The following is a 25087-nucleotide window of genomic DNA, read 5'->3' on the forward strand; positions in this document are numbered from 1 at the left end:
TGTGGACCTTAGGTCTCAGGTTTGAGAGATGGGATGAATTTTTAGATGGGGTAATTTTATTCCTGTCGCAGAAGTGAGGGGGTCTCCGGTGTCTGCAGCCCCCTCGCTTTTCTTGGGGGGGGGGGGGGGGAGGCAAGATGCTTGGCAGAGGTGGGGGTTGCACCCTTCTGGCGTGCTGGAAGAAGGGCTGGCACCCAGCGCCTCCCCTGGGTGCCCCTCCAGGCACCTTCCCGAGGTGGGGGGGCTTAGACCCAGGCCAGCTTGGGGGTGCAGGGCTGCGAGCCTCCCCCCCCCTCCCTGCTAGCCCGCGGGATGCGGAGTGATGCGCGGTGGAGTGCGGGGCTCGGACCGCACCCGCAGCCCTTGGGGGTGAGGGGCTGGTCCCCTGGCCCCTCCGGGGTGCGAGGAGGACGGGGCCGACCCCGGGCGGGAGGAAGGGCGGGGTGAGGATGGCGTATGGGACTCCGAATGCGGCCAAGCGCCGCTGCCGGGGCTCCGCTCGGGGAAAGCCCCGCAAGGGCAGGTCCGCAGAGCTGCCGCCGCGGCTGCCGCTCGCCATGAGCCGCTCCCGGAGCAGCGCCCTCCCCACGTAGGTAAATGCCCGGGGTGGGGAGGGGGCGGCCGGCTCCGCCTGGGCGCTTCTCCCCCCTGCAGCCCGCAGCCCCCCCGCCCCGCAGCCGGCGGCGCGGAGGCACCCGGGCCCGGAGGGGCTGGGCCGGGGGCTTCCAGCGCGGAGCCAGCAGCGGGGACACGCAGCCCCGGGGTGGGGGGGGTGGGGGGGTGGTTGTTTTTTCAGGGGGGCGGGTTGTGTGTTGGGGTATTTTAATTTTTTATTTTTTCACCCATCGCGAGGGGGGTGATTTTGGGGAGGGTCGAGGAAGAGGATGCAATGAGGCTCCGCCGGACTGGGCGATTTTTGTAGCCTGCCTCCTCCTCCCCCCAGCCTCCCCCCCCCCGCCCCCCCACTACCCCCCCCCCCCCGGTTTTGGCTGGCTCGCTTTCCAGTTGCTGCATGAAGGGCTGTGCTTGTGGCGGTGTGTGCCCGCTCCCGGAGACGTGGCGCACCTCCCTCGGCTGAGGCCGGGGGGGAGGCCGGGGGAAGGGGGGGGTAATATTTTTTTTAATTATTTATTTAGTTTGGTTTTTATTTTTTTAAATTTTTTAATTTTTTTTTTTATTTTTTACCTGTCACGTTTGTCCTAGAAAAATAATTATTAAAAAAATATAAAACGGGCAGGGCGAGGGAGCCCGAGGCATCCCCGGCACGGGGGAGTGCGTGTGTGTGCGCGGGGGGCGCCCCGCCGCCCCGCCGCCCCCCGCACCGCAGCGTGCGGGCGCTGAGCGCGATGCGCCCCGGGCTCGGCTCTGCGGAATAGCGCGGCCGCCGCTCGCTGTCGGCGGGCTGGGGGCGGACGGACCCGACCGCCGGCAATTCCCTCTTGATGTCCATGAATGCAAACACCATGATTTTCATGATCCTGGGCGCCTCTATCGTTATGGTAAGAGATTTTGCTTATTTCCCTCCCCCCCCCTTTCCCCCCGCTCCCCGCACTGTCCCTTAGCCTGTGCACCTCCGTGTGTGTGCGTGTGTGTGCATGTGTGTGTGCCCCGTCAGCCACCAAAGATTATTTTCTTTACGACTGCTTCAGTCTTTGGCAATCAAACTAGAGTCAATGTTTTATTCCATCATCCAGAGTTGACCAGATGCCTTGGTTATGGGCTCTTACAGGCAATAGCTTGCTTGATGGACATGAATGCGTTGTTGGACAGATTTCACAATTACATCTTACCGCATCTGCGAGGGGAAGACCGAGTTTGTCACTGCAACTGTGGAAGGTAAGTTACCTGCACATCTCTCTCACCTGGGCCCCCCCCCAGCCCCTTCCCACCTCCTCTCATCGGGAAGGCACCGCGACGTGCTGGCCAGGCTACCATTTTTGCATTCCGGCTGTGTCTCACCTTCCTCAGCAGCTCCTGCATGAACACAGGGGTGGCTTTTTTTTTTTTTTCTTTTGGTTGGGGTTTGTTTTTTGTGTGTGTGTCTTTTCCTTTTTTTTTTTCTTTTTTTTTTTTCCCCAGAAGAAGAGTTTTCTGTTTCTGGAAGTCAATTTTCCTTTGTGTGGATGCTTGTGTATATGCATCTGCGAACCTTGGGAAAGTGTGTAACTTTCGTTTAATCACTTGTCATTTTGCCTTTGGTGCCGCTGGGCTGGCATTTGTCAGTCGGGTTGCGGTCTGGGTGTTGCGGTTGGTGGTTGTGTGGCTTAAATGAGGTTTGGAGAACTGTGGCTTAAAGGGAATGAGGTTTGGAGAACCGAGAGGCTCTGTGCCCAGGAAGGAGCGTTGCTGTCTAGGACAGCATCACTTGGAGGCTTCGTAATCTTTGATCAGCTTTTAATTCCCCTGAGCTTTTCTCCCAAGAGTTGTAACAATGCTGGACAGAGCACGCTGAGGTGGCCGGTCTGGGCTTTTGCGGAGCGTTTAGTAAGCTAAGAGCATCAAAGCGGATTCTATGGCAGGAGTAAGTAATGCCTTTGCTGTGTGCAAGTTTACAACTGGACAGATACCTGCCCCTCTCCGTGGCTGTGTGGCGATGCTGAATTCTCCTGACCAACGCAGCGCTTCTTGTGTCGTGTGTGATCGCAGGGGTGCTCAGCCTGGAACTGCGTTCGGCTGCTCTCTGTCACAGCCCCCCGGGGACTGAGTAGTGGGGAGGTGAATGTCTCTGTCCTCAACGTGGCTGTTGTGCTCCTCACCCTGTGCTCCTGGAGGCCTCGTTCCCCTCCTGTGCTTGGTTACTCACTGCCTGCTGGAGTTTCTTGTCTGTGGGGGAGTAGAGCAGCACGAGGCTGTGCCAGCTAAAGGACAGGCTGGGGGAGCCCTCCCCTGCCACAGCCAACGTTCAGGTTGAGCTTTGCTCCTCTGCGAGCTGCCTCTGGAACCAGCTGCATCCTGTCTCCCAGGCGTCACGTCCCTCTGGTGTCCCTGGCGCGGGAGCTAAGCTGGAACCGGGATGTGCGTAGCTTAACAAAGGGAAACCGCTTTGCCCTTCCACTCTGCTTCGCCGTAGCCTTTCTCCCCACGGCTCCTCCTCGCACTCCTGTGGCAGGGCAGCAAAGAAGCACCCCTGGGGCCAAATACAGCCAGGGCGATCTAGTGAGCATGCCCTAAATACCTGGCTCCTTGAGCACCGCTGCTTCCATTGGGAAGACTGGACAAGAAACATCCACAGTGTCTTTGACTTTTTTTTTTGGCAGGGATTGGCTTTTTCTAAGGTAATTTTTTGGACACTCCTTGATGTTTTTCAGCAGTTTAAGAGTTTCCCCTGCCTCTTCAGCCAATCTTTCTTTTTACTTGTCACAGCTGTGTTCAGTGGTGGTGAAAACTGGCTGCTGGTAATAGGCTTTAACATCCTCTGGAGTTGCTGGGGAGTGTCAGGTCTCACTGGTGTTGTGGCAGTGTCCCTTCTGGCCAAGTCTGAGAAGGTGGCAGGGGCACTCCTCTCTCTTCTTAACTGTATGTCTGCAGAGATGCTGTTGAGGCAGATAAATTGGCCATGGCACTCTCCCCAGACATAGTTAGGTCATTTCTTAGAAAGTGCACAAAACAGCTTCCAAATTGTCCAGCGTGGATCTGAGATGAGGCAAGACGTGGAAGTTTTAGGTACGTGCCTTAGGTATGTCGAAGCGATGCTCTTGCGTATCACACCGGCCTCAGCTCCTGGGCACGGGCTCTTGCCGTGCACAAGCATTTGTTTCAACCTGCTCATCCGCTGGCGTAGAGGACGCTGGCACAAAGCATCCTCATACTGCAGGACTTTGCGTGGCCTTGTGTTAAGGTTTCGCCTGCGAACCTCACCTGCTCTCTGAGCTCTGACCTGCTGCCCAAACGCCGGTGTTTCGAGTGCTCTGATGCATCAGGTGGTGCTGAACGTGCCCTGTCCTCTTTGCCAGCTGTCCATGTGCTCCAAGCACTGGCCTTCAGTGTGAGCCCTAGGCAGTTCTGCCTTGCGCTAGGCAGGGATGCGTCCTGGAGCAGCGGTACCAGGGGCTGATACCCGGGTCTTAATTTGCCCGTAACCAAAGGGAGCCCTTGGAGGAGGGCACTGGCTGCAGTTCAGGGTGTGGCAGGGAGGGAGGGGGAAAATGAGTACATGTTGCAGAAATGGAAGGAGGAATTGGAATAAATGAAGACTGATGTCAATAGGCTGAGCTGCTGTGATGCCTGGTTTTCCCCCCTGCCTTAGCCTAGGTTGTGGTATCGGTCACCCCAACTAATTCATTCAGGAATGTTTTCCCTCCACTCTCCTGTACTGGTTGTATCGTTTGTCAGGGTAACGGGGTGGCCCCCTTCCCCAGAGGTGCTCTACCATGTCTAAGCACCCCAGGTTGGACTGGGAGTACCTGGCCGTGGGCATCCAGCGTGCAGCAGGATGTGGTCTCCAGCAGGAACTGGAATCTGTGCCGAGCTTGCGTTGGCACGAGGGGCTGGGAGCTGTGGTGGTGCTGGTGGTGGCCCTGGGCAGCGAGGGCTGACTCTGCCGGTGCCTCAGGTGCCCGCTGAACCCAGCTGTGCCAGGGAATTTGGGGCTCCATGCTCTGCCCCTCCCAGGCCTCTATGTCCCACCTCATCCCTGCAAGGCTCCCAGGAAAAAGCCCAGACTTCAGCCCTTGGCTGTCCCTCCTGCTCTGGGATGCTGGAGTGCCCTTCCCAGCCAGGAGACTGGGAAGACTGGAGGCAGCCTGGGGCCTTTGGCTCAGATCACAGCAGGCAGGGGGGAGCAAAGTGTGTCTGCAGCCCACATCCCCGCTCCCTCAGCAGCGGGATGGGCCCTGGCTGTTTCCAGCTCCCTCTCCTCTCTTGTTTCTGTCCACACGTTCTGTTCCCTGGGGAGCGGTGGCTGGGATGCGCTGGCTCTCCCCCCGGCGCTGGTCCATGGTGGGATGCTGGCAGGCAGCAGGACGAGCCGTACCGCGGGGTGCCCCAGTCCCTGCCCCCATTTTGGTGGCTCTAGGCTCACTGGAGCCACCCGGGTGCATGGCCAGCAGGACAGGCTGTTCTGGCTGTCTCCTCAAAGCGCTCTTCAGGTTGCATGGAGGCTGTGGCTGGGGTCTCTAATCATGGGCAGTGATGTGTCTGTGTCTGGACTCTGCCTCTTCTCCTCTCCGGGTCGGAGGGGCTGTGTCCAGCAGGAAGGTCCCAGGACAAAAGAAAGGGAGAGCTGGCTTGTGGCACCCTGTCCACTCCTTCCTGAACCCCTGCCTCCTGGGATCCTGCAGCGGGGGACCGTACTCTGGTTTTTCCCCCACGTTCCTAAGTGCTCGGTGTGTTAGCAGTGACTGGGGACAGCCACCAGGGTCAAGACATTTGGGGAAGAAAACCAGCCTCATCCTCAGGCGCTGCTGGATGCAGGACGCTTGGTGCCACCAGGGCTGGTCCCACCCTCGCTGTGCACATCCCTCTGGGGTCGCGGGGGCTGCATGAGGCTGAAGCTGTTGCTTGTCACCTTATGCCAGGGGAAGGTAGCAGTTTGTTGAGGCAAGTGGGACCTTGCGATGCTGGGCCTTGGGAGGGGCTTTTTCAGGTCTGTGATATCAGGATTTGTGGCCTCTGGCTGGGCACAGGAGAGCTGAGGGTGCTTGGGAGGGTGGTGCTGTGCCAAGGAGTCAGCGCCAGCCCGTGGCCGCAGGGACGGACCCCGTGGCAGGCTGTGTGGTGCTGGGAGGTGATGCTTTCTGCAACTGCAAGCTGCCCTGCTCCCCCGCCCAGTGCAAAGAAACAGATGGTCAAGGCTGATGCATCTTTGCGGTCTGTTAAGTGGCAACGTCCAGCAAGCCGCCGTTTTGGCTTTGGGTGAGCCTGGGCTGGCCAGCGCCTTTGCCGTAGGAGCAATCCTGCTCTGGGAGTGGAGTTGGATAGTCCTCCGGGCTGAGAGTGGTACCCGGCTGTGCAGGTGGGGTGCTGCTGCTGGGCTGAACTGGTGCTCTCCCAGTCAGCTTGCCCTGCTGGCAGCACTCGAGCCGAGGAGGACAAATCTGCCAGCGCCTCTGAGGCTGGTCAAAACGTGTCTGCAGCTGTTCCAGGGGAGAACAGTTGCTGGGGAAGCAAAGCTGGTGTAGTGATGGTGCATGGAGTAAGAACATCAGCAGGGAGACAGGGCTGGAGCCGATACTGAGCCTGCACAGCCGTGCCTGGTACGACAGGGACTGTTCCTCTCCTAACATCTGCCTCCTCGCTGGAGGAAGAAGGGGTGACAGCCACATTTACACTCCTGCTGGCTCCTGTCGATGCCATGCAGGAATGTGCCTGCTGGAGCAGATCCTTCAGGGAGCTTGGCACTCTCTGTCCTCAGCATGTGGAGATAGTCAGGCTGTCCAAATGACTGTGCTGGGGCCTGCTGGCGTGCAGGCTCTGGTCCTGCCTCCCTGGGATGTACCCCTTCCCGGAGGGAGCAGGGCTGGGGAGGACCGCAGAAGCACGGCGCTGCCCCAGTCCAAATGTTTCTGTCCCAGCCAGTAAAGGGTCCTCTCTGGAAGCAGAGAGCTGGCAGCAGATCAGGAGCTGGGTGATGTCATGCAAAGGAAAAACACCAAAGGGCGTCAGTGGAGGCAGGGTGAGTTGGAGAGAACAGATGACACCTGCATGGAGCAAGGACCCGTCAGAACAGCCTGGGGGGCTTGGAAGATCCCTGTCTGCGAAAGGACAGGGACCTCAGGAGCTCTGGCATGTGTTCTCCTTGCCACTGACCTTCTGAGTGACCTTGGGTGAGTCTTTCCCTCCCAGGCAAAGTCTCTCCCAGTGAGCAGGGTTAACGAGGGCCAAGGGCAGCATCAGCCTTCCCTGGATGCTGAAGCCCTGTGGCAGGGCTGGGGGCCTGGCCAGCCCTTGGTCAACCCTTCCTCTCTGGGGGATGCTTCAGCCCTGCTATCTCTAGGCTCTGACCCAGGAGGGAAAGTCTCAGGGCAAGGCAGTGATGGAGCGACTGGTGCAGATGGAGACCCTGCAGCACAACGGGCGGCTTCCCAGGAGAGCAGCTGGGCACAGGGTGGGAATGCAGGAGGTGGCTGCTGGCTGGGGCTCTGCCCTGATGCTGGGGACACTGGCAGCACCAGTGACCAGGGGAGGATGGCTGGTGGTGCCGGGGTGGTGCTGTCCTGGGGCAGCATGGGTTTGAGTAACGCTGCTCGCTGGGCTGTGCCCGTGAGGGGCCAAACGCTGCCCTCCACGCTCAGAGGAGGGACAGGCAAGGCTTGTCCCAGGCCACCAGCCCTGCTGGGGGGAGGGATGCTGCAGGCACAGTTTTGCTCTGGCTCCTCCTTTCCCAGACACTCTGGAAGTCAATAAACCTCTTTGTCCCCAGATCCTCTGTGGATGCGCTGGGAGGGCTCATTGCCTTTGGAGGCCACCAAGCCGTTCCAGGGCTTCTGGTGGCCGCTACAGTGTGAAGGGTCCCAGGGAGATGTTGTCATCAGTGTGATGGTGCCACTCACCATCCCTGGCTTTGCTGGCAGTGGCTGGGAGAGGCGCCGGGCTGTTTGGTGTGTGTGGGGAGAGGCTGCAAGGTCAGGCAGGGATGCAGGACAGGACAAGGGAGGCTCTTCACCTCCCTCCGGCTCTGTGGGGCATGGCCGGGGGCCACGTTCCCCCCAGTCCTGCTGCAGCTGGAGGTGGGGAATGGGTCAGTCCAGCCAGGTTGTGACAGGAGCCTGGGCGATGTGACTTGTCTGCTACCGACCTAGACAGCCACCTGCCCAGGAGGGAGCCCAGCTGAGGGGGGACCTGGAAAACGTTAGAGGCAGCGACCAGCTCTTTGCATTTAAAATGACAGATCAGTGGTGCTTTTTTAAAGGCTCCCGTGCTGTGGCTGCAGCAGCCAGCACACGCACAAGGTCACTGGAAGGGACAATAGCGCTTTGGGCAGCTCTATAGTGACACTTCCCAGCCGCGCTGGCCAAGGCTCTGCCCCAGCCTGCTGCACTGCTTGCCCCGAGGGGGAGGACAGGAGATCTAACCCCCCTTAGTCACACCGACAGGGAAAGGGGACAGGGATGCTACAGACACACATGTGCACGGACACAACCACGGCTCTCTTTGTCCAGCAGCTTCAGGTTCTCACCCAAGCCAGGTGCTGTCTAACTGGGGACAGACCAGCAAACCCAGTCTCCAAATTGCTTCAGGAGAGCAGCTGACCCTCCTGCTTTCAGGGGTGTTTCTGGCCCAAAGTGTGCTTACATTTCTTTCCCTACAATTACATCTGCTTCCCGTGGATGTTCCACCACAGCAAGGATGGGCATGGCTGTTCGGTGTGGCTGAAGGTGCGTGGCACGTGGAGGGAGGTGGCGCATGATCAATCCCATGAGAATAATTTGGCCTGGATCTGTTGTGACAACTGGTACCAGCTTGAACTGCCCAGGAATTGGCCCTCAGGCTATTTGGTACGTCTTCTTGTAAAGAAACGTGGTCTGGACATGGGTTTACTTTTTGAGGACCATGTGTGCTTTGTGGCAGCTCTGTCACGGCCGAGGGTGCTGTGAATCCCATGGTCCTCACACCCACAGCAGTTGTCTGTGATGCAAAGCCAAAGGAGATTTTTAATCTCTTCTCCAAGGTCTTTGGTTGGTGAAGCAGGCGCTGCCGGGAGGGTTATCCCAGCCCCTGGACATCCACATTTCTGAAAACAAGGTTTGGCCAAAAGCATTTGCTGTGAGGAGCTGCCCCGGGTTCCAGGGCTGCCCTCCCCAGGAGGGTGCTGGCCATGGCTCCCACCACCCGCGTGGTGCTCAGCTCGATGGCGACAGCTAAACTTAGAGCTTAGTGTCCAGAGGACAGGGCCGGGCTCTTCTTAGGGGTGCCCAGCGCCAGGACAAGGAGCAATTCCAACAGGAGAAGTTTCTTCTGAACACGAGGAAGAACTTCCCTCCACTGAGGGTGACGGAGCAGGGGGGGCAGGCTGCCCAGGGAGGCTGTGGGGTCTCCTTCTCTGGAGACATCCAAACCCGCCTGGATGGATCCTGTGCAGCCTGCTCGGGGGGAACCTGCTCCAGCAGGGGCTGGACACGGTGATCCCATGATCCCAGAGGTGCCTTCCAGCCCCACCGTGCCGAGATTCTGTGCGATTCCATGATATGTTCCCCCGGTGGATCCAGCCCCCAGAGCCCCCAGAGGTCATGTTCCAGTTTCCAGCTCCTTTGGTACGTGGTGGGGACCCTGCACCTTTGTGCACTATTAATAACGCTCTGTGCTGATGTGCCGGTGTCTCTGAATCACTCCTGTGACATCCCTGGGGACTTGAGTGGCCACAGAAAACTTCTGGGGGTCTGTCCCTGTTCTCCTCCCCCTCTCAGTGGCACCACTCCATCCTGTTAAGCCAAAACAAAGTGTAAAGATCCCTGCAGCCCAGGTCTCCCAACTGTTGCGCTAGCAGGAAAAATGTGTCTTCCCTGAGCCTTGCCCAACCTTTTCCAGAAAACTCTGCAGAGTGGAAACCCGGCACTGCACAGAACTACGCTGGGAACTGGGGCTCCCCCAGAACGGCCTGGGGGGTGGCAGTGCAGGACCCTGAGTGGTGGTGCTTTCCTGGGGTGCTTTAGTGACAGGAGGCTTTTATTTTAAGGAAATTCGCACCTGTGATCCAACTTTGATTTCTGATACTTGGAAAATGAAGTTGCCAGATCCAGAGTGGTCGAAGTTTTTGCTCTCTGCTGAATTTTGCCTCTCCTGGATCGGCTTTGGATTTGTCAGTGGCTCCACCATCCAACAGGACTGACTCCCGGCTGTCCCACAGCGCTTCAGGCTGGTACAGGGATGCTGTGAGGACTGAATCCTTCCCTACGGAGTGCTGGAAGCCAATGGTCACTTTGTGTGCCCAACCCACACGTAAGAAAGGGTTAGCCAGGCATCCTTCCCTGGAGCTTCTTCCCTTGAGACGTGCCTTCTGGCTCGTGGGCGTGCAGAGGTGTCGGGGCAGTCACACCGGAGATGTGTTGGAAATAGTTGTTGCCAACTTCAGTTGCATCCCAAAGCTGGTGGTGATGTCTTTCTGTCTGCACCGCTCCATCGGCAGCCTCTAGATCTAAGTGACCTACAGACTCCTTGTGCTGGGGAGCCGGGAGGGGAGAAGGTTCGGGGGGATCTTGTCCGGGTACACAGATACCTGCAGGGAGGGTGTCCTGGCAGCAGAGCCAGGCTCTTTGCAGTGGTGCCCAGTGACAGGACCAGAGGCAACGGGCACAAACTGGAACACAGGGGGTTCTGCGTGAGCATCAGGGAACACTTTTCCACTGGGAGGGTGACTGAGCACTGGGAGAGGTGGCCGAGAGGTTGTGGCCCTGCTTGAGCAGGGGGTTGGAGCAGATGACCTCCAGAGGTCCTTGCCAACCTCAGCCATGCTGTGATTCGGTGATGTTTATGGAAGCTACAGGGCAGGAGCAAAGACTTGGCCTCTGAGTCTGGACTGGGAAATCACTGGGCTTTGGGGACAGTCCCCCCCACATGGAGAGGGAGCTGCAAACCCCAAGGAGCATCAAGCCCTTCCTGCTGCCCCCGAGGTGCCGTTCAGCCCAGTGATGACCGGAGGAAGCCAGGAGAGCTGGAGGACATCCCACTGCAGTGTGCAGAGTCAGCCTGCTGGGGAGAGGGACGAGGCAGGGAAGAGGTGACTGTGTCCCTTCCCTCGATGCCCTGCAAGCAGAGAACAAGAGCTGTGAAGAAAGCTGGGCTGTGTGGGAGGAAAAAACCTCTCGTGAAACACACGAGGGGAGTGCTGTGTCCCACCTTACTGCAGTGCTGCACGTGCGTGTGTGTGTGCACGTGCACAAGTGCTACAGGCACGTTCCTGCCCCTGGGGGACGTTTGGCAGTGAGAGGAGCATATGCACTCCAGGATTTTCTTCTGGTCCAGGGCTGAGAGCCTCCATGAAAACCACCTCTCATGGAGGTCGGTCGGCACTGGCTTCCTAGGAATGGGTCTGTCCTCCCGGTGTCTGGGAAGTTTTGCTTCTCTCAGCCCCAGCGATGGCTGCATGTTAGTGACGCTCTGCACGGGGAGGCTTTAGGTAGCCCCGTGGGTTGTGACACGAGGGTGCAGAGGAGCTACATGCCAGCTCCAGCTGAGGCCCTCAAGTTCTTGACCATCTCAAGGAGGCTACGTTTCTGGAGGTGTTTGTGGACATAGCCCTTGAGCTGTTTCTGTGCAGCAAGCGAAGGGGGAAGCACGGCACATGGGAGACACATGCAAGGCTTGTCCTTTCGCCTTCTGCAAAGCCTCTGGGCTGTGCTCCTGGCGCTGACGGGAGCCCTCCCCTTCATGGAGAAGAGCTCCCTTTTTGGGAGCCCTCCCTCACACACCCTCTCTGCCCCCCTGGACTTTCCATGGCCAAACGAGGGAGCAAACCCTCTGGTTACAAACCAAGTGGCTCCAGAAGGCACGAGCAGCGCCTGCCTGTCACCTCCGAGGTCACGTCGCGCTGCCACCAGAGCTGGCCGGGATGCAAATAATTCTGCCTGCTCCCTGGTGCTGGGGCCACCGCTGAAAGCCGAAGGGGAGCGATGCCAGGCAGCGGGAGCATGGCCGAGCATCCCGTCCGCACAGCCTTTTCCACCCCTCCACATGCCGTGGCACCGGGTTGTGCACCAGCCCACCGTGCCTTGATCTGCTGGGAGCTGGTGGCTCTGGTGCAGGTGGCCTCCATTAAGTCGTTGCTGAGATTAGGGCTGTTTTCAGTAGGTTCCTTTGAGTGGAGGTTTGTTTGTGTAAATATTTGGACGTTTCTCAGGCATGATTATTGAGCAACCTGCACCTCATGCATATTCAGAGGCCTCCAGCGATTGCCTCCTCTCCTGCATGTGGGAGCGGGGCTGGGTCCGTGGCCGTGGGAGGGACGTGGGAGCGTGGGTGCTGCTGGTGGCGGTGGCGGTGGGCAATGCTGGGGAGAGCCCGTGCCACCGCGCCCCAGCCCGGAGCTGAAAGCGCTGCTGATGCGTCTGTGCTGCAGTGCCAGCGCTGTTGTGGTGGTCTGATGCAGGCAACGTTAGCGGTGCTGGCAGGCACGTGGGGCTGCTGAGCACACCTCGCCCTGGCTGGCCATTGCTGGGCTCCCTGGCAGCAGCCACAGCACCTGCCCGGGCACTGCCTGCCTCCAACCCAGGAGGAGGCAGGATGGCTACGCACCCAGCCTGGGCAGCCTCACGGCTCCCGGCTGCTCTTGGGGGAGGTTAAGAGCTATTTAAAGCGGATGCAGAGGCTCCAGAGCAGCTTGCTTCCAGTTTTGCTTTGCATCCTGCATCCCCTGTCATCTGGGATCCTCCACGTGCTCGGCTCCCCTGTCACGGCTGGTCCCCTCCCGTTCAGCCCCCACAGACCTGCCTTCTTTTTGCTACCGTACAACTCCCTCGCTCCGTCTCTGACGTTGTCCTGCTTTTCCCAAATTAACCAGGGTCTTTCAAGCAGTTCAGCATCGTCTCAGGCTTGGTGTCCATCATTTCATTGCACAAACAAACCTGTTCGCCCAGCTGGTGTACAGCTCAGGGCCAGCATCTCCAGAACCCCCGAGAGAGCCATGAGTCCCTGGAAGCTCCAGGGTCGATGCTTCCCCTCCAAGCATCGCGGCAGCCTGTGGCACCGCATCCCTCCCTGCTGCACGCCGCTGGCAGGCTTGGCAGCCAGGGCATCTGCTGCCCTTCTGTGCTCTGCTCTTTGGGGACAGCACGAAGCTGATGGCTTTGTTTTCTTTTGGTTTTGGGTTGGTTTTTTTTTTGAGACTGGCTACAAGGCAAGGTCAGGCCTCTGTGTCCTCAGTGGTGGGGTGAGATGGGCTGGGAGGCTGCAGGGTGCTGGCAGAGCTTGCAGCCAGCAGGGTCAGGCTGGGAGACCTTCCTGAGCCGGTGCTGCAGGGGGGAACGGTGGGATTCAGCTCCACGTACCCCCGGCGGCATTTGGGGCGCTGCAGGGAGGCTCGCTGGCTGCTCCGGTGCAGAGAGATTTTTCTGGCTACCTGCTGCAGGCAGTAATTGCTGCCTGGTCCTTGAGCTGGAGACCCTGCATCCCAAACCAGCCCGGGTCATGCAGCGAGAGAACCTGAGACAGTCTTAGAGCTTGCTTAGACTTTTCCAGGAGCGACAGGCAGCAGGATCTCTCCATCTGTGCCTGGGGACGAACACGAGGCACACTTACGAGTACCTCCTCCGTGGCTGTAAACAGGCTCTGCTCTAATGTGTGGAAGATATGGCTCTCGTGTGACTCTGAGGTGGGACATAAGCAAAGCGGCACGCCTCTGGCGAGGTGCCAGGAAGGGGCTCGCGCCGGCAGTGCTGCATCCCGGCAGACCTTCGTCACTCGGTAGAAAAGCAGTACAGCTGCTCTAGTTGCACTTGTGGGGCGACACAGCTGCACGCTCGGGCTGCGGGTGTTCGCCAGAGCAGCGTGTTATGGTCCGTGAATGCAGCACTGCCCTTTACGCCTCTGGGGGGGTGACGCCGCCGACCTCCTGCTGTCCTTAATATGATCTTCCATTTTACAGATGACGAACTTAGGCACAGAGAGCCTGTATCAGGAATGCGACACGAGTTCCAGGCATGGGTTCAGGTTTCTGTGCTTTTCTACCTCACCCTCGGCCAATTCCTCTGCTGACATAAGCACAAAAAGCCAGTACGGCACTTCTGCTCCCGGAGAAGTTGGTGGAAACTTGAAAGAATGGTGTTAAACCAGCCCCTGGCCACAAGAGCAGGCGCTGGCTGGAAAAAAACGTCCTCTGCTCTTCTTCACTGATGCTTTTCCCTGTTTCTGTTCTCTGCAACAGGCATCATGTCCATTATGTTATTCCATATGATGGGGATCAGTCAGTGGTGGACTCCTCGGAGAATTACTTTGTGACTGACAATGTAACCAAGCAAGAGATTGATCTGATGCTGGGACTTTTGCTGGGCTTTTGTATAAGCTGGTTTCTGGTGTGGATGGATGGGGTTCTCCATTACGCGGTGCGAGCCTGGAGAACTAGCCGCCGGTATGGTAAGTGCAGCCTCCTGGGCTCCCTTCTCCTTCGTCCCTCAACCCCTTGCCCTGTCCTCTGAGACCGGTGGAGAGGGAGGAGGTCATCATCTGGCCCATCTGTGGGTTTGGCACAGGCCACATGCCAGCCCGCTTTATACAAGCAGGAATGTTTACATGGAAAATAGCCAGCCGAGGATCCCAGCCTTGAGGGCTCTGCTTTGGAAAGTCTAAAGGATGTGTTGGTGCAAAGGGGTGGTTGATGGAAAGCAACATGTTTGCCCGTAGGCAGGCTGGCAGATGGTGGTTGTATGTCTGCACATGTGGGCAGAATATTTTCAGGCCAGACAAAACTTCCCTGAAATCTGGATTTTTCTGTGCATATAATTTGCAGCCAGGCACATGCCTGTGGAACGCAGCCTCTTGTTGTTTGTACAAACTTGTGGTGATGGGATGACAAGGACAGGCATTTCTGTGTTGCGTCAGGGACGCGCCAGCTGAGGCTTCCCCATCCTCATTGCTGTTCCAGATGTGCCCATTTTTTTTTCAGTAGTGACATCAGCCCCACAGGGAAAAGTGTTAGCCACACTAGTTGGTCTTTGGATTGGTTAACTTAGCCTCCGGAGCGAGCAGCCTGAGAATGACCTCCTTCAGAGCCCCCCCTGCCCCTCTTTGCTCTCTCAGCATGGACATCCCATGGACTTTAATTGTTGGAGGGGAAAAAAGACAGAAAAACTTATAGTAAATGATGTGAAACTCCATAACAGTGTGCCTACAAACCTCAGTCTCTCTGATGGGTGGTGTCTGTTATATGACAACTCGGAGTTAAAAAAAAAACAGTGAGCAAGAGAAAGATTTATCGGCAAGCCTGTAAGAAACTCTAATTAGGAAAGTGGACTATCTCTTTCTAAAAACTCAGATCAAAATGGTATTAATTTCTCATTAGTCTTCCCAAATCCCCAGCAGCCTGCTTGAGCAGTTTCTGAATCAGGACTCTCCTGAGGCTGTGTTGCGGTCGTTTCCCAAGCAGAAAGCTAACTGTCAGAGTTTCCAGCGAGATCCGTGGTACCCGGCTGAGGTACCAGGTACTTGAGGCTGTGACGCCTGTTTCTGGTCGCACCACCTGTGGCTGTGGTCTCACGAGTGCTGGTGAAGGTGGTGGCCCGGTCAGAGCTCTCCCTGGGGGGGATGCTAGTGGGTACAGCAATGCTGCTCCTCTGAGCTACTCCTCCTCTGATGAAGCAGGGAGCTACCGACACAGCATTGCCAGCTAACCTGCCTTCTTAGGAACGTAGATGTTTTATTTTTAGTAATTAAGGGTAACGCTAGTAATTAATTTAGTATTGAGGCTGAACGATCGCTTTCCTTTCATTTTTTTCCCCTGTGTATGCATCTGCTAAGGCTTTACTAAGGGGTTGGCTGATGGTGCCGTGTATGGTGCAGCTACATCTTTTTGGACGGTGCATGCAGCATTGCTGTGCACCCAGCTTTTTCTTCCCTTAGCAACCCCAGTGCCCCTTGCATGATGAAGTCTGACACCCTCTCTGGCCCGAGACATCATCTCTTAGTGCTGTTGCAGCAGCCACACGGCCCAGCCTGCCCTTAAACTGGGCTGGTTGTTCCCCAGCTGGGTGCTTGCACTGTCCCCGACTCACTGCACATCCCTCTCCCCTCCCAAACGTGTGGTGGAAGAGCCCCGGGAAGCCCCCTCGTCTCGTTTGTAGGTGAGGTTTCCAGTGTCGTGGGGCAGGGGGTCTCTTTCCAGTCAAGGTTTTTATGTGCCTTGAACCGTTCTGGGCAAAGAGAAAACAGGGCGCCTGTGCACTGTGTGAGTGCGTTTCGTTAAAGACAGGCTGAAAAATCACTGGGGGTTTTGGAGCAAAATAATGAATGTTGCGATTTTTAGGTATTTCCTATTCATTCAAATCAACTATGCAAATCTAGTCGTTTTAAAGGCAATAAACAGAAAGGATACCTATTTCTTGAATGAGTGCCTAAGCTAAAATTTCCTTCCCAAGAAAGAAATGGTGCTTGTGACTGTGAGAGATGGGGTAATCCAAAATACTGTACTGATACGGAGTGTAGAGCCCTCCCTGAAATACACGAGTGCCACTTAACAATGACTCAATGTCACGTTGTGGCCTGATCAGCTTGAATTTTGGTCTGTTAGAATAACCTATAGCTCCTTCCCGATGGGAGAGATTGCTTAAAATAGAAAATATTCTATAGAAACTCAGACATCAGATTGTGCTTCATGGTAGCTGCAGTGCTAGTCAGAGCGGTCACGTACCACCTCAGGCTAGTTGCAATAGTTCAACTTTGTACAGTCTATTGTCCTCTGGAACTTTAAAATTCCTCTTTGTGGGGTCGCGCTGTGTGCGTTTCTGGGTGCAATGACCCAAAGCTCTCATGCAACTGAATGGCAACTGGAACATTGCTATGGGGAAAGGGTCATGGGCTGAAACACCCAATTAAAAACATGCCCCGGTCCATGCACCGGCTGTGGGGCTGGGAGGGGGCTGTGCTGCTGTGGTGTGCCATGGGCCACTGTTGCAGAGGCCAGAAAAGCCAGGATTGAACTGGGATGCTGTTCCCCTGGCGCCGTGGTCCCCGGAGCACCCGGGGGGGGCGAGGTTCCTGCCTTCGCTGGATCGTGCCCGTGCCATCAGCCTGGCGTTGAGTGAGCAGGGCTGGAGGATGGGGCTCAGCACCAGGAGTTGGTCCCTACCAAGAGCAGAAAGCTGGAGTTTGCCTTTTCTAACTTCCTAACTCCCACCCGCGCTGGCACGCCGGGGCCGCACAGCCAGTCCGTGCCTCTCTGGAAACAAACCGTTCCCATCCGTGTCATCCCTGGGGGGTGGGCAGCTGCTGCCTGTGCTCAGGGCACATGGGGCAAGCTGGGGAGAGGAGGGGGCAGTGCCGCGGCTACAGCCAAGGCGTGAAGTCTGGCTGTGGAACAAGCATGGTCCCAGGGGAAGCCTCAAGGGTGGCCTCGCCACGCCTGTAACTGGTGCCTGCTTTCCGTGGGGCAGGCCAGGAACAGGGCAGGAGGCCATGGGTCTCACCATTCCTGTCATATCTCATCTCCCTTCTCCTTTCTGCCTTCCAGACAATTCCTGGTCTTGGATTCCAAAATTTTGTAACTTAAAGGAGTTCAGAAAACGTCATCACAGGCAGTACGAGGAGGCGACTGGGAACATGGTGCACATCAAACAGAAGCTGTACCATAACGGGCACCCCAGCCCGCGGCACCTCTGAGGAATGCCTTCCCCTCCAAGGACTGCAGTGAGGTTTTAAAAGAGGACTTTGCTCTTCTTCCAGGGGAACAGCTACTTGTTTGCTCCGCTATGGAAGCCAGCCGAGGACACGATTTTACTTATCCATCCTGTGTGTCCCTGTGGCACACCATGATGCACAACTAAGCCAGTCCTGGATGCTACGCAGCCAAGACATTGCACTGTGTTCTACGTTTTATTGTCAGACTTGTGTATATATGTAAAAAGCAGACAAACAAAAACAAAGAAAAAAAGAGAAAAGAGATTTGCATTATACTTTCAACCCCCTTTTCCTGGCATTCACGGCTGTCCTGCACGTCCAGCTACCCTCCGGGGAACGTTGGCCAAGGGGATGGAGGTGGGACAACACGAAGAAGATGCAGAGTTTCTCATCCAAGAGCTCGAGTCCCCTGTTTCTTTGGTCCTTTGGCTTGGTTTTGCTCTGCTCTGTTCCTTCCGTTGCTAGAATGGCTTGGCTGGTCACAGGTTTGGATGGGGACTGCTGCCAGCTAGTTGTGAAGGCACAGTGTCCCTTTTGCTTCGGTTCCTGGTTTGGGGAGTTGCTGGGGGGGAAGGAAGCCCTGGGAATATATAACTGATCTGTTGTTTGCATTGCTGTACACTGAAACCTGCCTTAAGCAATCCAAGAAATCTTAGTACCAGGGGAACAGTACTATGAGGTATCGGTCCGTTTCGCAGGCTGGTGCTGCCTGGTTTACATCACTTTTGTATCGGTGGTACCTTGCTGATGTCAGTGCTGTTATTCCTCACTCGTGGTAGAGAGGAGTTGCTCCTGATAGGCGAGGAGAAGCGTAGTGAATGGTGTTAGATCCGACTTGCACCCTGATCGTCCCCCTCTGCTGCAAAACCACCACCCGCCCCGTGCCTGGGAGGGAAGGAGATGCTCTGCACCCTCTTTTTTTGGGGGGGAGCCAGAGGTCCTGGTTAATGCCACCCCAGAAACACCGGCAGTGCAGCGAGAGGATCCTGGTGACAGCATCCCTCTTCCCGCACATGAAGAGCCACCCCTGCTCTGGTGTTGCTGCTCCCAGCTGAAGCAGCCCTTCAGCAGCAGGCTGGGCTTGGCTTGAGGGGCACAGTGCGATGTGAGCCTGAAGCCAAACTCGCCTACAGAGCCCAGCGCCCCAGCAAGGGGTCGAATCAAAGCACGAGGATGCTCTAACATGGGTTTTGCCTTTGCTTCCCCTGGTCGCAGCTTAGGTGTGAGTTTCAAGGTAGCTATCAAGTATCTGAAACCAACCTCCACCTCCAGAGCCCTCGTTCACTTCCAGAGTTGCCTGAAGGAGCCGAGAAAGCCTGCGTGCACCTAGACAGCAGATTCCTGGAGCAGTCACGTTCTGCTGGGGGAGGGATGCGGATGCAGCCAGGCTGCATTGCTCTCGCACGTGCTGGGCAGCAGGCAGCAGTAGCCCTGCTCGCTGCAGTGGAAAGAGGGATTTTTATGGAGAGGGAGGGAGATGCTAGCCCCAAGAATTTTAAAGGTGGTAGCCCTGAATCCCAATCATTTCTCCTTTATTCATCACTTTGTATTGAGTGGGCTTGTGCTTCAATGGGGAAAACATCCAGAACAAAAGGATGATGATGATTATCAGAAACTGCTGTTTTCTTCTCTGGATTCCTTGACACTGTCAGTGGCCTCCTAGTTGATTGCAATGTCAGTGAAGGGAAAAGGACACCATGACTCCCTGCTCTTTTCCTCCCTGCTTCAGCTTCTGTGTCTTGGGGTGGGTTTTGGTTTTTTTTTCCCCATTGTTTTCTATGCCCAGGACCAGTTCAGTTACTTACAAGCCCCAAAGCTGACCAAGAGCCTGTTTCTCTTCCATTCCTACCTTTGCTATTCCCTAGTGCCTCTTATCTTGGAGCCCCAGTTTCTGTCTGAGCCTAAATAATTGCCCAGCCTATACTAGGTCTGTCTGCTCGACTGTCTGCCGTCCAGGACTTCCTAGGGTTGTCATGTCTGCAGCCACCTGTTAGGATCTAAAAAAATGACTTTTCCTTAAGCAGCTCTTTTCCAAGACACAGGGCTTTGCAGCCTCCCTCACCGTATGAGCTTTGTGCGTTTGGCCATCTGGACTCACCCTCCAGTGGTGTCACCGCAGCCCAGTGTCCCTCGTAGGGTGCCCGATGAGACCTGCTGCTCGCTTTGCCCGGGGGTGGTGGCACATGATGAAGTGGCCGCGAGGAATAGGTACTGTGTTATAAAGCAGGGACGTGTCACGGGCACGTCTTCAGATGGGACAACATTTTGCAGGGGAGAAAATTCCATCGTGCTAGAGATAAATACCGAGCCTCTGGAACTAGTTATGAGGGAAAAAAGCAGTTAAAAATCTCTTTCCACTTGGAGCCTCTCACCAGGGAGAGTGGAGGCAGTGACCTAAACTCAGACTGAAGCGAAAGTCTGGTTCTGCCCTGCTCTAGTAACTGACCTTAGTTAAAATATCATTAAATATGAAACTTACAGCTGGAAAGAGTGGAGGACGGCTCACACTGAGTAACTCTGACCCACACCAGAATTTCAGAAGAATATGAGGTTCTGGAAGAGAGGGGAGAAAACCAAAATCCTACATGGTACATTTCCCATGGTTTAAGAACAGACTTTTTTTTTTTTTTTTTAATTTGCTGTGTCTGCAGCTATTACCTTGCGAGCCTATCTCTTGTTTACACCTAGTCAAAAAATAAAACAAAAAAAAATACTCTGAGCGCAATTAAATTTACTGGGAGTTAATTCACCAGTCTTAAATCTAAGGAAACCAGGAAGACCCTCATGGAGTGAGGTTTGTCCCAGCACAGGCTGATTCTGGGGAACTGGAGAACTTTCATTCTCATCCTTAATTAATTGGGCCAAGCTGCTTCCTGGTCCCCCTCCTGCCCCAGGAGATGGGGTGCTCCCAGGCAGGGGTGCCTCAAACAAACAAAAAAACAAACGCTGGTGAGAAGTCCCCGCAGAGGAGCAGCCCAGGTGCCACCTGGCATTTACCTGCGTGAAGGATGGCTGTTGTCCCCGCAGCCGAGTGGCTGCCCCGGCTCCTCTTGGGGGAACAAGCCCAGAGCCCCCCAGGGTGGCAGAAGGCAGCCGAGGCAGGCCCAGCGTTAGGGCTGAACCCCAGGACCAGAGCTGCATCGCCCCCAGCAGCGCCTGCTCTCTCTGCTCGACATCAGCGCTCTTGTCCCTACCCCATCCCCTCAGCCGATCCCGCTGGAGGTGCGAGCCTTACCAACAGCGTCCGACGTCGTGCTCTCTTGTCCCTCTGTCCAAGTGCATTGCTACCGTTGCTCACAGCTCCGTTGTCTGTAAAGTCTGCCGTCGCACCGTTGTCTTCTCCTGTGCGTGTGTTCACTTTGCTTTTGTCTGGTCGTGGGGGTGTTTTCTCCTCGTTTAATTGTCTGAGATGTACTAGTGTTGACTTGGTTGTTGTTCTCTTGCCTCTGATCCAGTCTTCACATGCACACACCAAAAAAAAAAAGAAACAACAACAACAACAACAAGCCCCACAGATCAACCCCCCCAACCCCAGCAACAGCCCCAAACAGAAAGCTGAAAGTGACTTTGGCATCGGGGGGTTGCTGCAACAAGGTCAGGGTGGGCAAGATACTGGTCAGAACATGTGGAAGAGGGAACAGGGGGTTGCAAAGCTTCCAGCTGGCAGCTGCGCCTGCAGTGGCAGCTCTTGGGGACAAAGGAGTGGGAAGTGGGTGCCGTGTCTCAGCGCGCATCCGCCAGATGCTTCGAGGGAGGCTTCTGCAGGCTTCGAGGGGGGGGGGATTTTGTGCCGCCTCAGGAAGGACTATTTTTAGAGCAGAAACAGAGCTTCAAACTGTCCATGCCGGTTTTCCAGAGCTGGGATGGGCACTGGAAATGTTCTCCTGCATTTTTGGTGTGAGGAGCGCAGGCTGGGCTGGCTGCACGCTGGTGGCCGGGCTCTGGTGCAAAGGAGAGGGGTGGGAAGAGGTGGAGAAAAGCAAAGGGCTTGTGAAATCCATTGCAGCAACCAGTAGCATTTTTTTCCATTCGAGCCCCCCCACCCCCACCCCAGCGCCGCTGAATAACCCCCTTGCCCCTCAGGGAGCTCCCTCAAGGCAGCGTAAAGCTAAAGCCACGCTACAGCAACCTTCTTTCTGGTCCTGCCGCTCGTTAAAGAGCAGGCTGTCAAGCTGGTGGGCTCCTCCACTTTGCTTCCTACCTGGCATCTGTCCTTCCACCGCGTTCAGAGGCTCCCAGCAGGCTGGCTGGGGGGAAGGAGGAAGCGACAGGAGGCCAAATTCACCGTAGGTGTAAGAAGCACTGTGCCAGAGTGGGGCTGGCGGAGCTGCACGTTGCAGGAGAGGAAAGAAGGAGCCCAAAGCCATGGCCCGGGGGATGCCAGGGGTAGCATGTGTGTCGATCCCAGCCACCCCGTCCTCCTGCTGCTCAGTCCCTGAGCCAGCCAGGGACACATCAGCTCTGGCAGCACCTACCACTAAACACTGAAGGACCAGCAAGGAACCCAGAGCGCGTCCCAGGTGTTCACAGCAGCGGGGCCTGCTTTGAGTTACTCCCACTGCTCCTCTCTACCTCTTTTCCAGTTGCCCTCAGCTGGGAGAAGAGAATCCCTGATAGAAAGGCATGCTAAAAAGGTGGCCGAGGGACTGGAGCATTGCTCTGAGGAAAGGCTGAGAGAGCTGGGACTATTCAGAGAAGAAAAAGCTCAGGGGAATCAAGGTGTATCAATACCTGCAGGGAGGGTGTAAAGGAGGCAGAGCCGGGCTCTTTGCGGTGGTGTCCAGCGACAGGACCAGAGGCAACGGGCACAAAGTGGAATGCAGGATGTTCTGCTTGAACATCAGGCAACATTTTTTTCCTGTGGGGTGACCAAGCACTGGGACAAGTTGCCAGAGAGGTTGTGGAGTCTCCATCCTTGGAGATAGCCAGAAGCCAACTGGACGTGTCCTTGGGCAGCCTGACCAAGGGGTTCGACCAGATGAGCTCCAGAGGCCCTTTCCAGTCTCAAGCATTCTGTGAAAAAAAAAAAAAAAAAAGCCATGCAGATAGGTGAGCTGAAACCCACTGGTTTTGCAAGAGACCAAGCGTTGATACCCAGAGTTGAGGTTGCAGCAAGCAGCACACACGCAAACGTCAATAGCCTTTGCTTACCTGGGGTAGGGTCTAGGTGAGCCAGCGAGGGAAGTCCTGATCCAAGGTCATTCCCAGCTCAGGAGAAAGCACATCGTGAAGGAAACATTTCACGTGTACTGGCTGTGCTGGAAAAGGGAGGGCAACGCTCATCCTTCCCCCGCCGCGTACAAGGCTGGAGGCTTGCAGGCAATAAATGTCACGGGAAGCTTCAGTCTCATTTCAGGTTTTGCTTTGCCGCAGCAGTTCCACCTTCAGCGTGGCATCGATGAAGAGTGTGTGTGGGGGTGGACACGGAGGTAACGAAGGCTTCTTCTGCATGTGGAGGGCTTTGAAAGGTAGAAAAGGGCCAACAGAAGCTTCCAGAGCACCTCTGAATGTGAAAGAATAAAAATACTTCTCTTACCAGGGCAGACAGGACAGCTAGAAGGACATTTGGATCAAATGCTTTGCAACCTGGGCATGCTGGTGGGACAGATGTATGTTGCAGGGACAGGCAATGGGGCGTACAGCAGGGGACAGCCAGGGCATTATGTGTCACACATGAGGCAGGGACACAGGACTGCTGGTTCTACCTCAGGAGGGAGCGATGAGATGATGTCCTCAGGCCAGCCCAGCTCCCTGCGGTGCCCTGGAGAGCACGAAGCAGCAAGAGAACTTACTGAAGGGGAAAAGAAAGGAAAAAAAAAAAAAAGAAAAAAAAAAAAAAGAGCGAGAAAAATAATAAAAAAACCCCAGACCTGCAAACTCCATGCGTGCAGGCTGTCGGGGCAGAAGGAAAGGGAGCAGGGCAGAACACGTGGGCAGGTGTCAGAAGCTCTACAGTGAGCCTGGGCTACCAGTTTGCTGCATCCTGGCTGGGCTCTCAGGATACTGGTCCGGTTTTGTGTGTGCGTGTCCGTGCGCATCTGTGTGTTTCTGTCCGTGTGTGTCATCCTGTGGTCACTGCATGAAGTCCATTCCTCTTCTGTGGTACCTCCCATTCATTCGCACTCGTTTCTTTCCCAAGGGGGCTGCTAGTTTTAGTCTCCTCTTCAAGCCGAGCCCTGGGATTTCCACGGAGGGGTGACACCAGGAGGACGGTTCCATCCTTCCAGGAGCTGAGCACCCTCAGCAAACAACAACTGAGGCAGTGGAAACCCTTGCAGGACAGAGCACACAGCTTAGGAAGATTTTTTTTTTTCAATAGTGCTCTGCAGTGAGAATACAAGAGCAAAACTTGGAATGCTGTTTTCCCTGATTATTAATCCTTCTTTTCTTTTTTTCCGCACTCAAACCAATTTTGCATGCACCAGACAGGAAAGAGGTACAACATGTTGATACTAACAGAGAGAGAGATTATACTCCACTCCAAGTCTAATCATAGAATAATCTCTACTGTGGTTGAAAAGCAATAATGGCTAATTTTTTTATTAAATACACTTGCACAGGCAAACGTCACCTAGAGTTTGCATTCTGGGAGCGGTGACAACGCTGTGCTGAAGCTAAGGGGAGCAGCTGAAAGCCGCAGAGAGCTTGGGGGTGGGGGAGGCAATAGAAAAAGCACACTGTGATTTTATTTGGGTCAACGAGTGAGTGTATTTCAGCCATTCCTTCCCTTTCAATAATATGTTTGTATAATAGATAACCAGTTCAGCTCCTGAAACTAAGCCCGTCCTTTGCTGTTTGTCAGTAAAATAGTTTTTTGCATGTTTTGCATCTGAGTGTTTTTTCCAACCCTTTGAAGCGAACGATACTCTCGGGGGTCAGAGGCTGGAGGTCTGCGAGGGGCACTGCAGACGAGCAGGTCACCAGCTTAGGGGGGGGGGGGGCGGAGAGGAGGAGGCACAAGAGTGGCTTGAACGGTGTGGGGAAAGCCGTGCCTAGCCTTGATCTGCAAAGGAGGGCTCTGCGATTTCCCCCAGGTGACGTGACATCATAGGATGCTGCCCCAGATTTTAGCCTGCTCATCTCCTACTCACTGGGAACACGGGGAAGAGCTCCAGGGTCCAAAACTGATTTAAAAAAGATAAATATTTTACCGTTAAAACCAAATTCTGGGTGCAAGCTACTTCCAGAGAGGAGCGTGGGGGTCTCTTGCCTATTGCAGGGCAAGCAAGAAAGGCAGGGTGCGGCAACCTAGGGCTTTGGCACGGACAAGGAGAGGGATGCTCATTACCCATTCTAGCCCTTCCGAAATCTGCCAGCACGAACCAGTTCTTTAACATTCCTCGTTCTGCTCTTTTCTCTCCTGGAACAGGACGACACATACACAAACAGAGCAAGTCTGACACTGAGTGGGACTTCAGTCCTTACGCGCAACGATGCCGATGCACGAGTTGTTCTACAAGTCTGGGCAAATCTGGGCACATCTTACTCAGGCTTGGTGGAGACTCTACATGAAAGCAGAGCAGCAATAAAAAAACGCCAACACCCAAGCAAAGCAACCCCCACAAGAAGAATAAAACCCACAGCCCATGGCAGCAGAAGACAGAGGGGAAAAAAAAAACACCCCACCCAGGCAGGGAGCTGTTGTCATGGAGCCGGCTGATGGCTGCAGGCACTGGCATCTCAAAGCATGTCTGGGGGTAAAAAATGGCCAGCAGAGACAGATGATCTGACTTCTGTCGAGGTGAGAACAACTGGAGGTAGGGCAAGAGCTGGAGGGGGACTGCCCGGGGACTTCTCTGAACCACCCATATTCTGCTCCCATTTGCAC

The 25087-nt window shown here is 55.6% G+C and overlaps 1 protein-coding gene and 1 long non-coding RNA gene across 2 annotated transcripts; one reads left to right on the forward strand and one right to left on the reverse strand.

Annotated features, from left to right (window-relative positions):
- The first annotated feature begins 1193 nt into the window (after window positions 1–1193).
- Window positions 1194–22277, forward strand: TMEM240 (transmembrane protein 240). Its single transcript, XM_037381828.1, has 4 exons — window positions 1194–1499; window positions 1730–1836; window positions 13796–14004; window positions 17093–22277. Exons 1-4 carry the CDS (start codon window positions 1443–1445, stop codon window positions 17239–17241), a joined length of 522 nt encoding a protein of 173 aa, XP_037237725.1. The 5' UTR covers window positions 1194–1442; the 3' UTR covers window positions 17242–22277.
- LOC119145389 lies at window positions 17442–24101 on the reverse strand. Its single transcript, XR_005103405.1, has 2 exons — window positions 20495–24101; window positions 17442–19812 (listed from the first exon to the last, which is right to left on the reverse strand). It is a non-coding gene; the product is annotated as an uncharacterized LOC119145389 (long non-coding RNA).
- Window positions 24102–25087: the final 986 nt, after the last annotated feature.

The sequence above is a fragment of the Falco rusticolus genome, chromosome 3 (genome assembly GCF_015220075.1).
Source record: "Falco rusticolus isolate bFalRus1 chromosome 3, bFalRus1.pri, whole genome shotgun sequence".
NCBI classification, from domain to species: domain Eukaryota; kingdom Metazoa; phylum Chordata; class Aves; order Falconiformes; family Falconidae; genus Falco; species Falco rusticolus.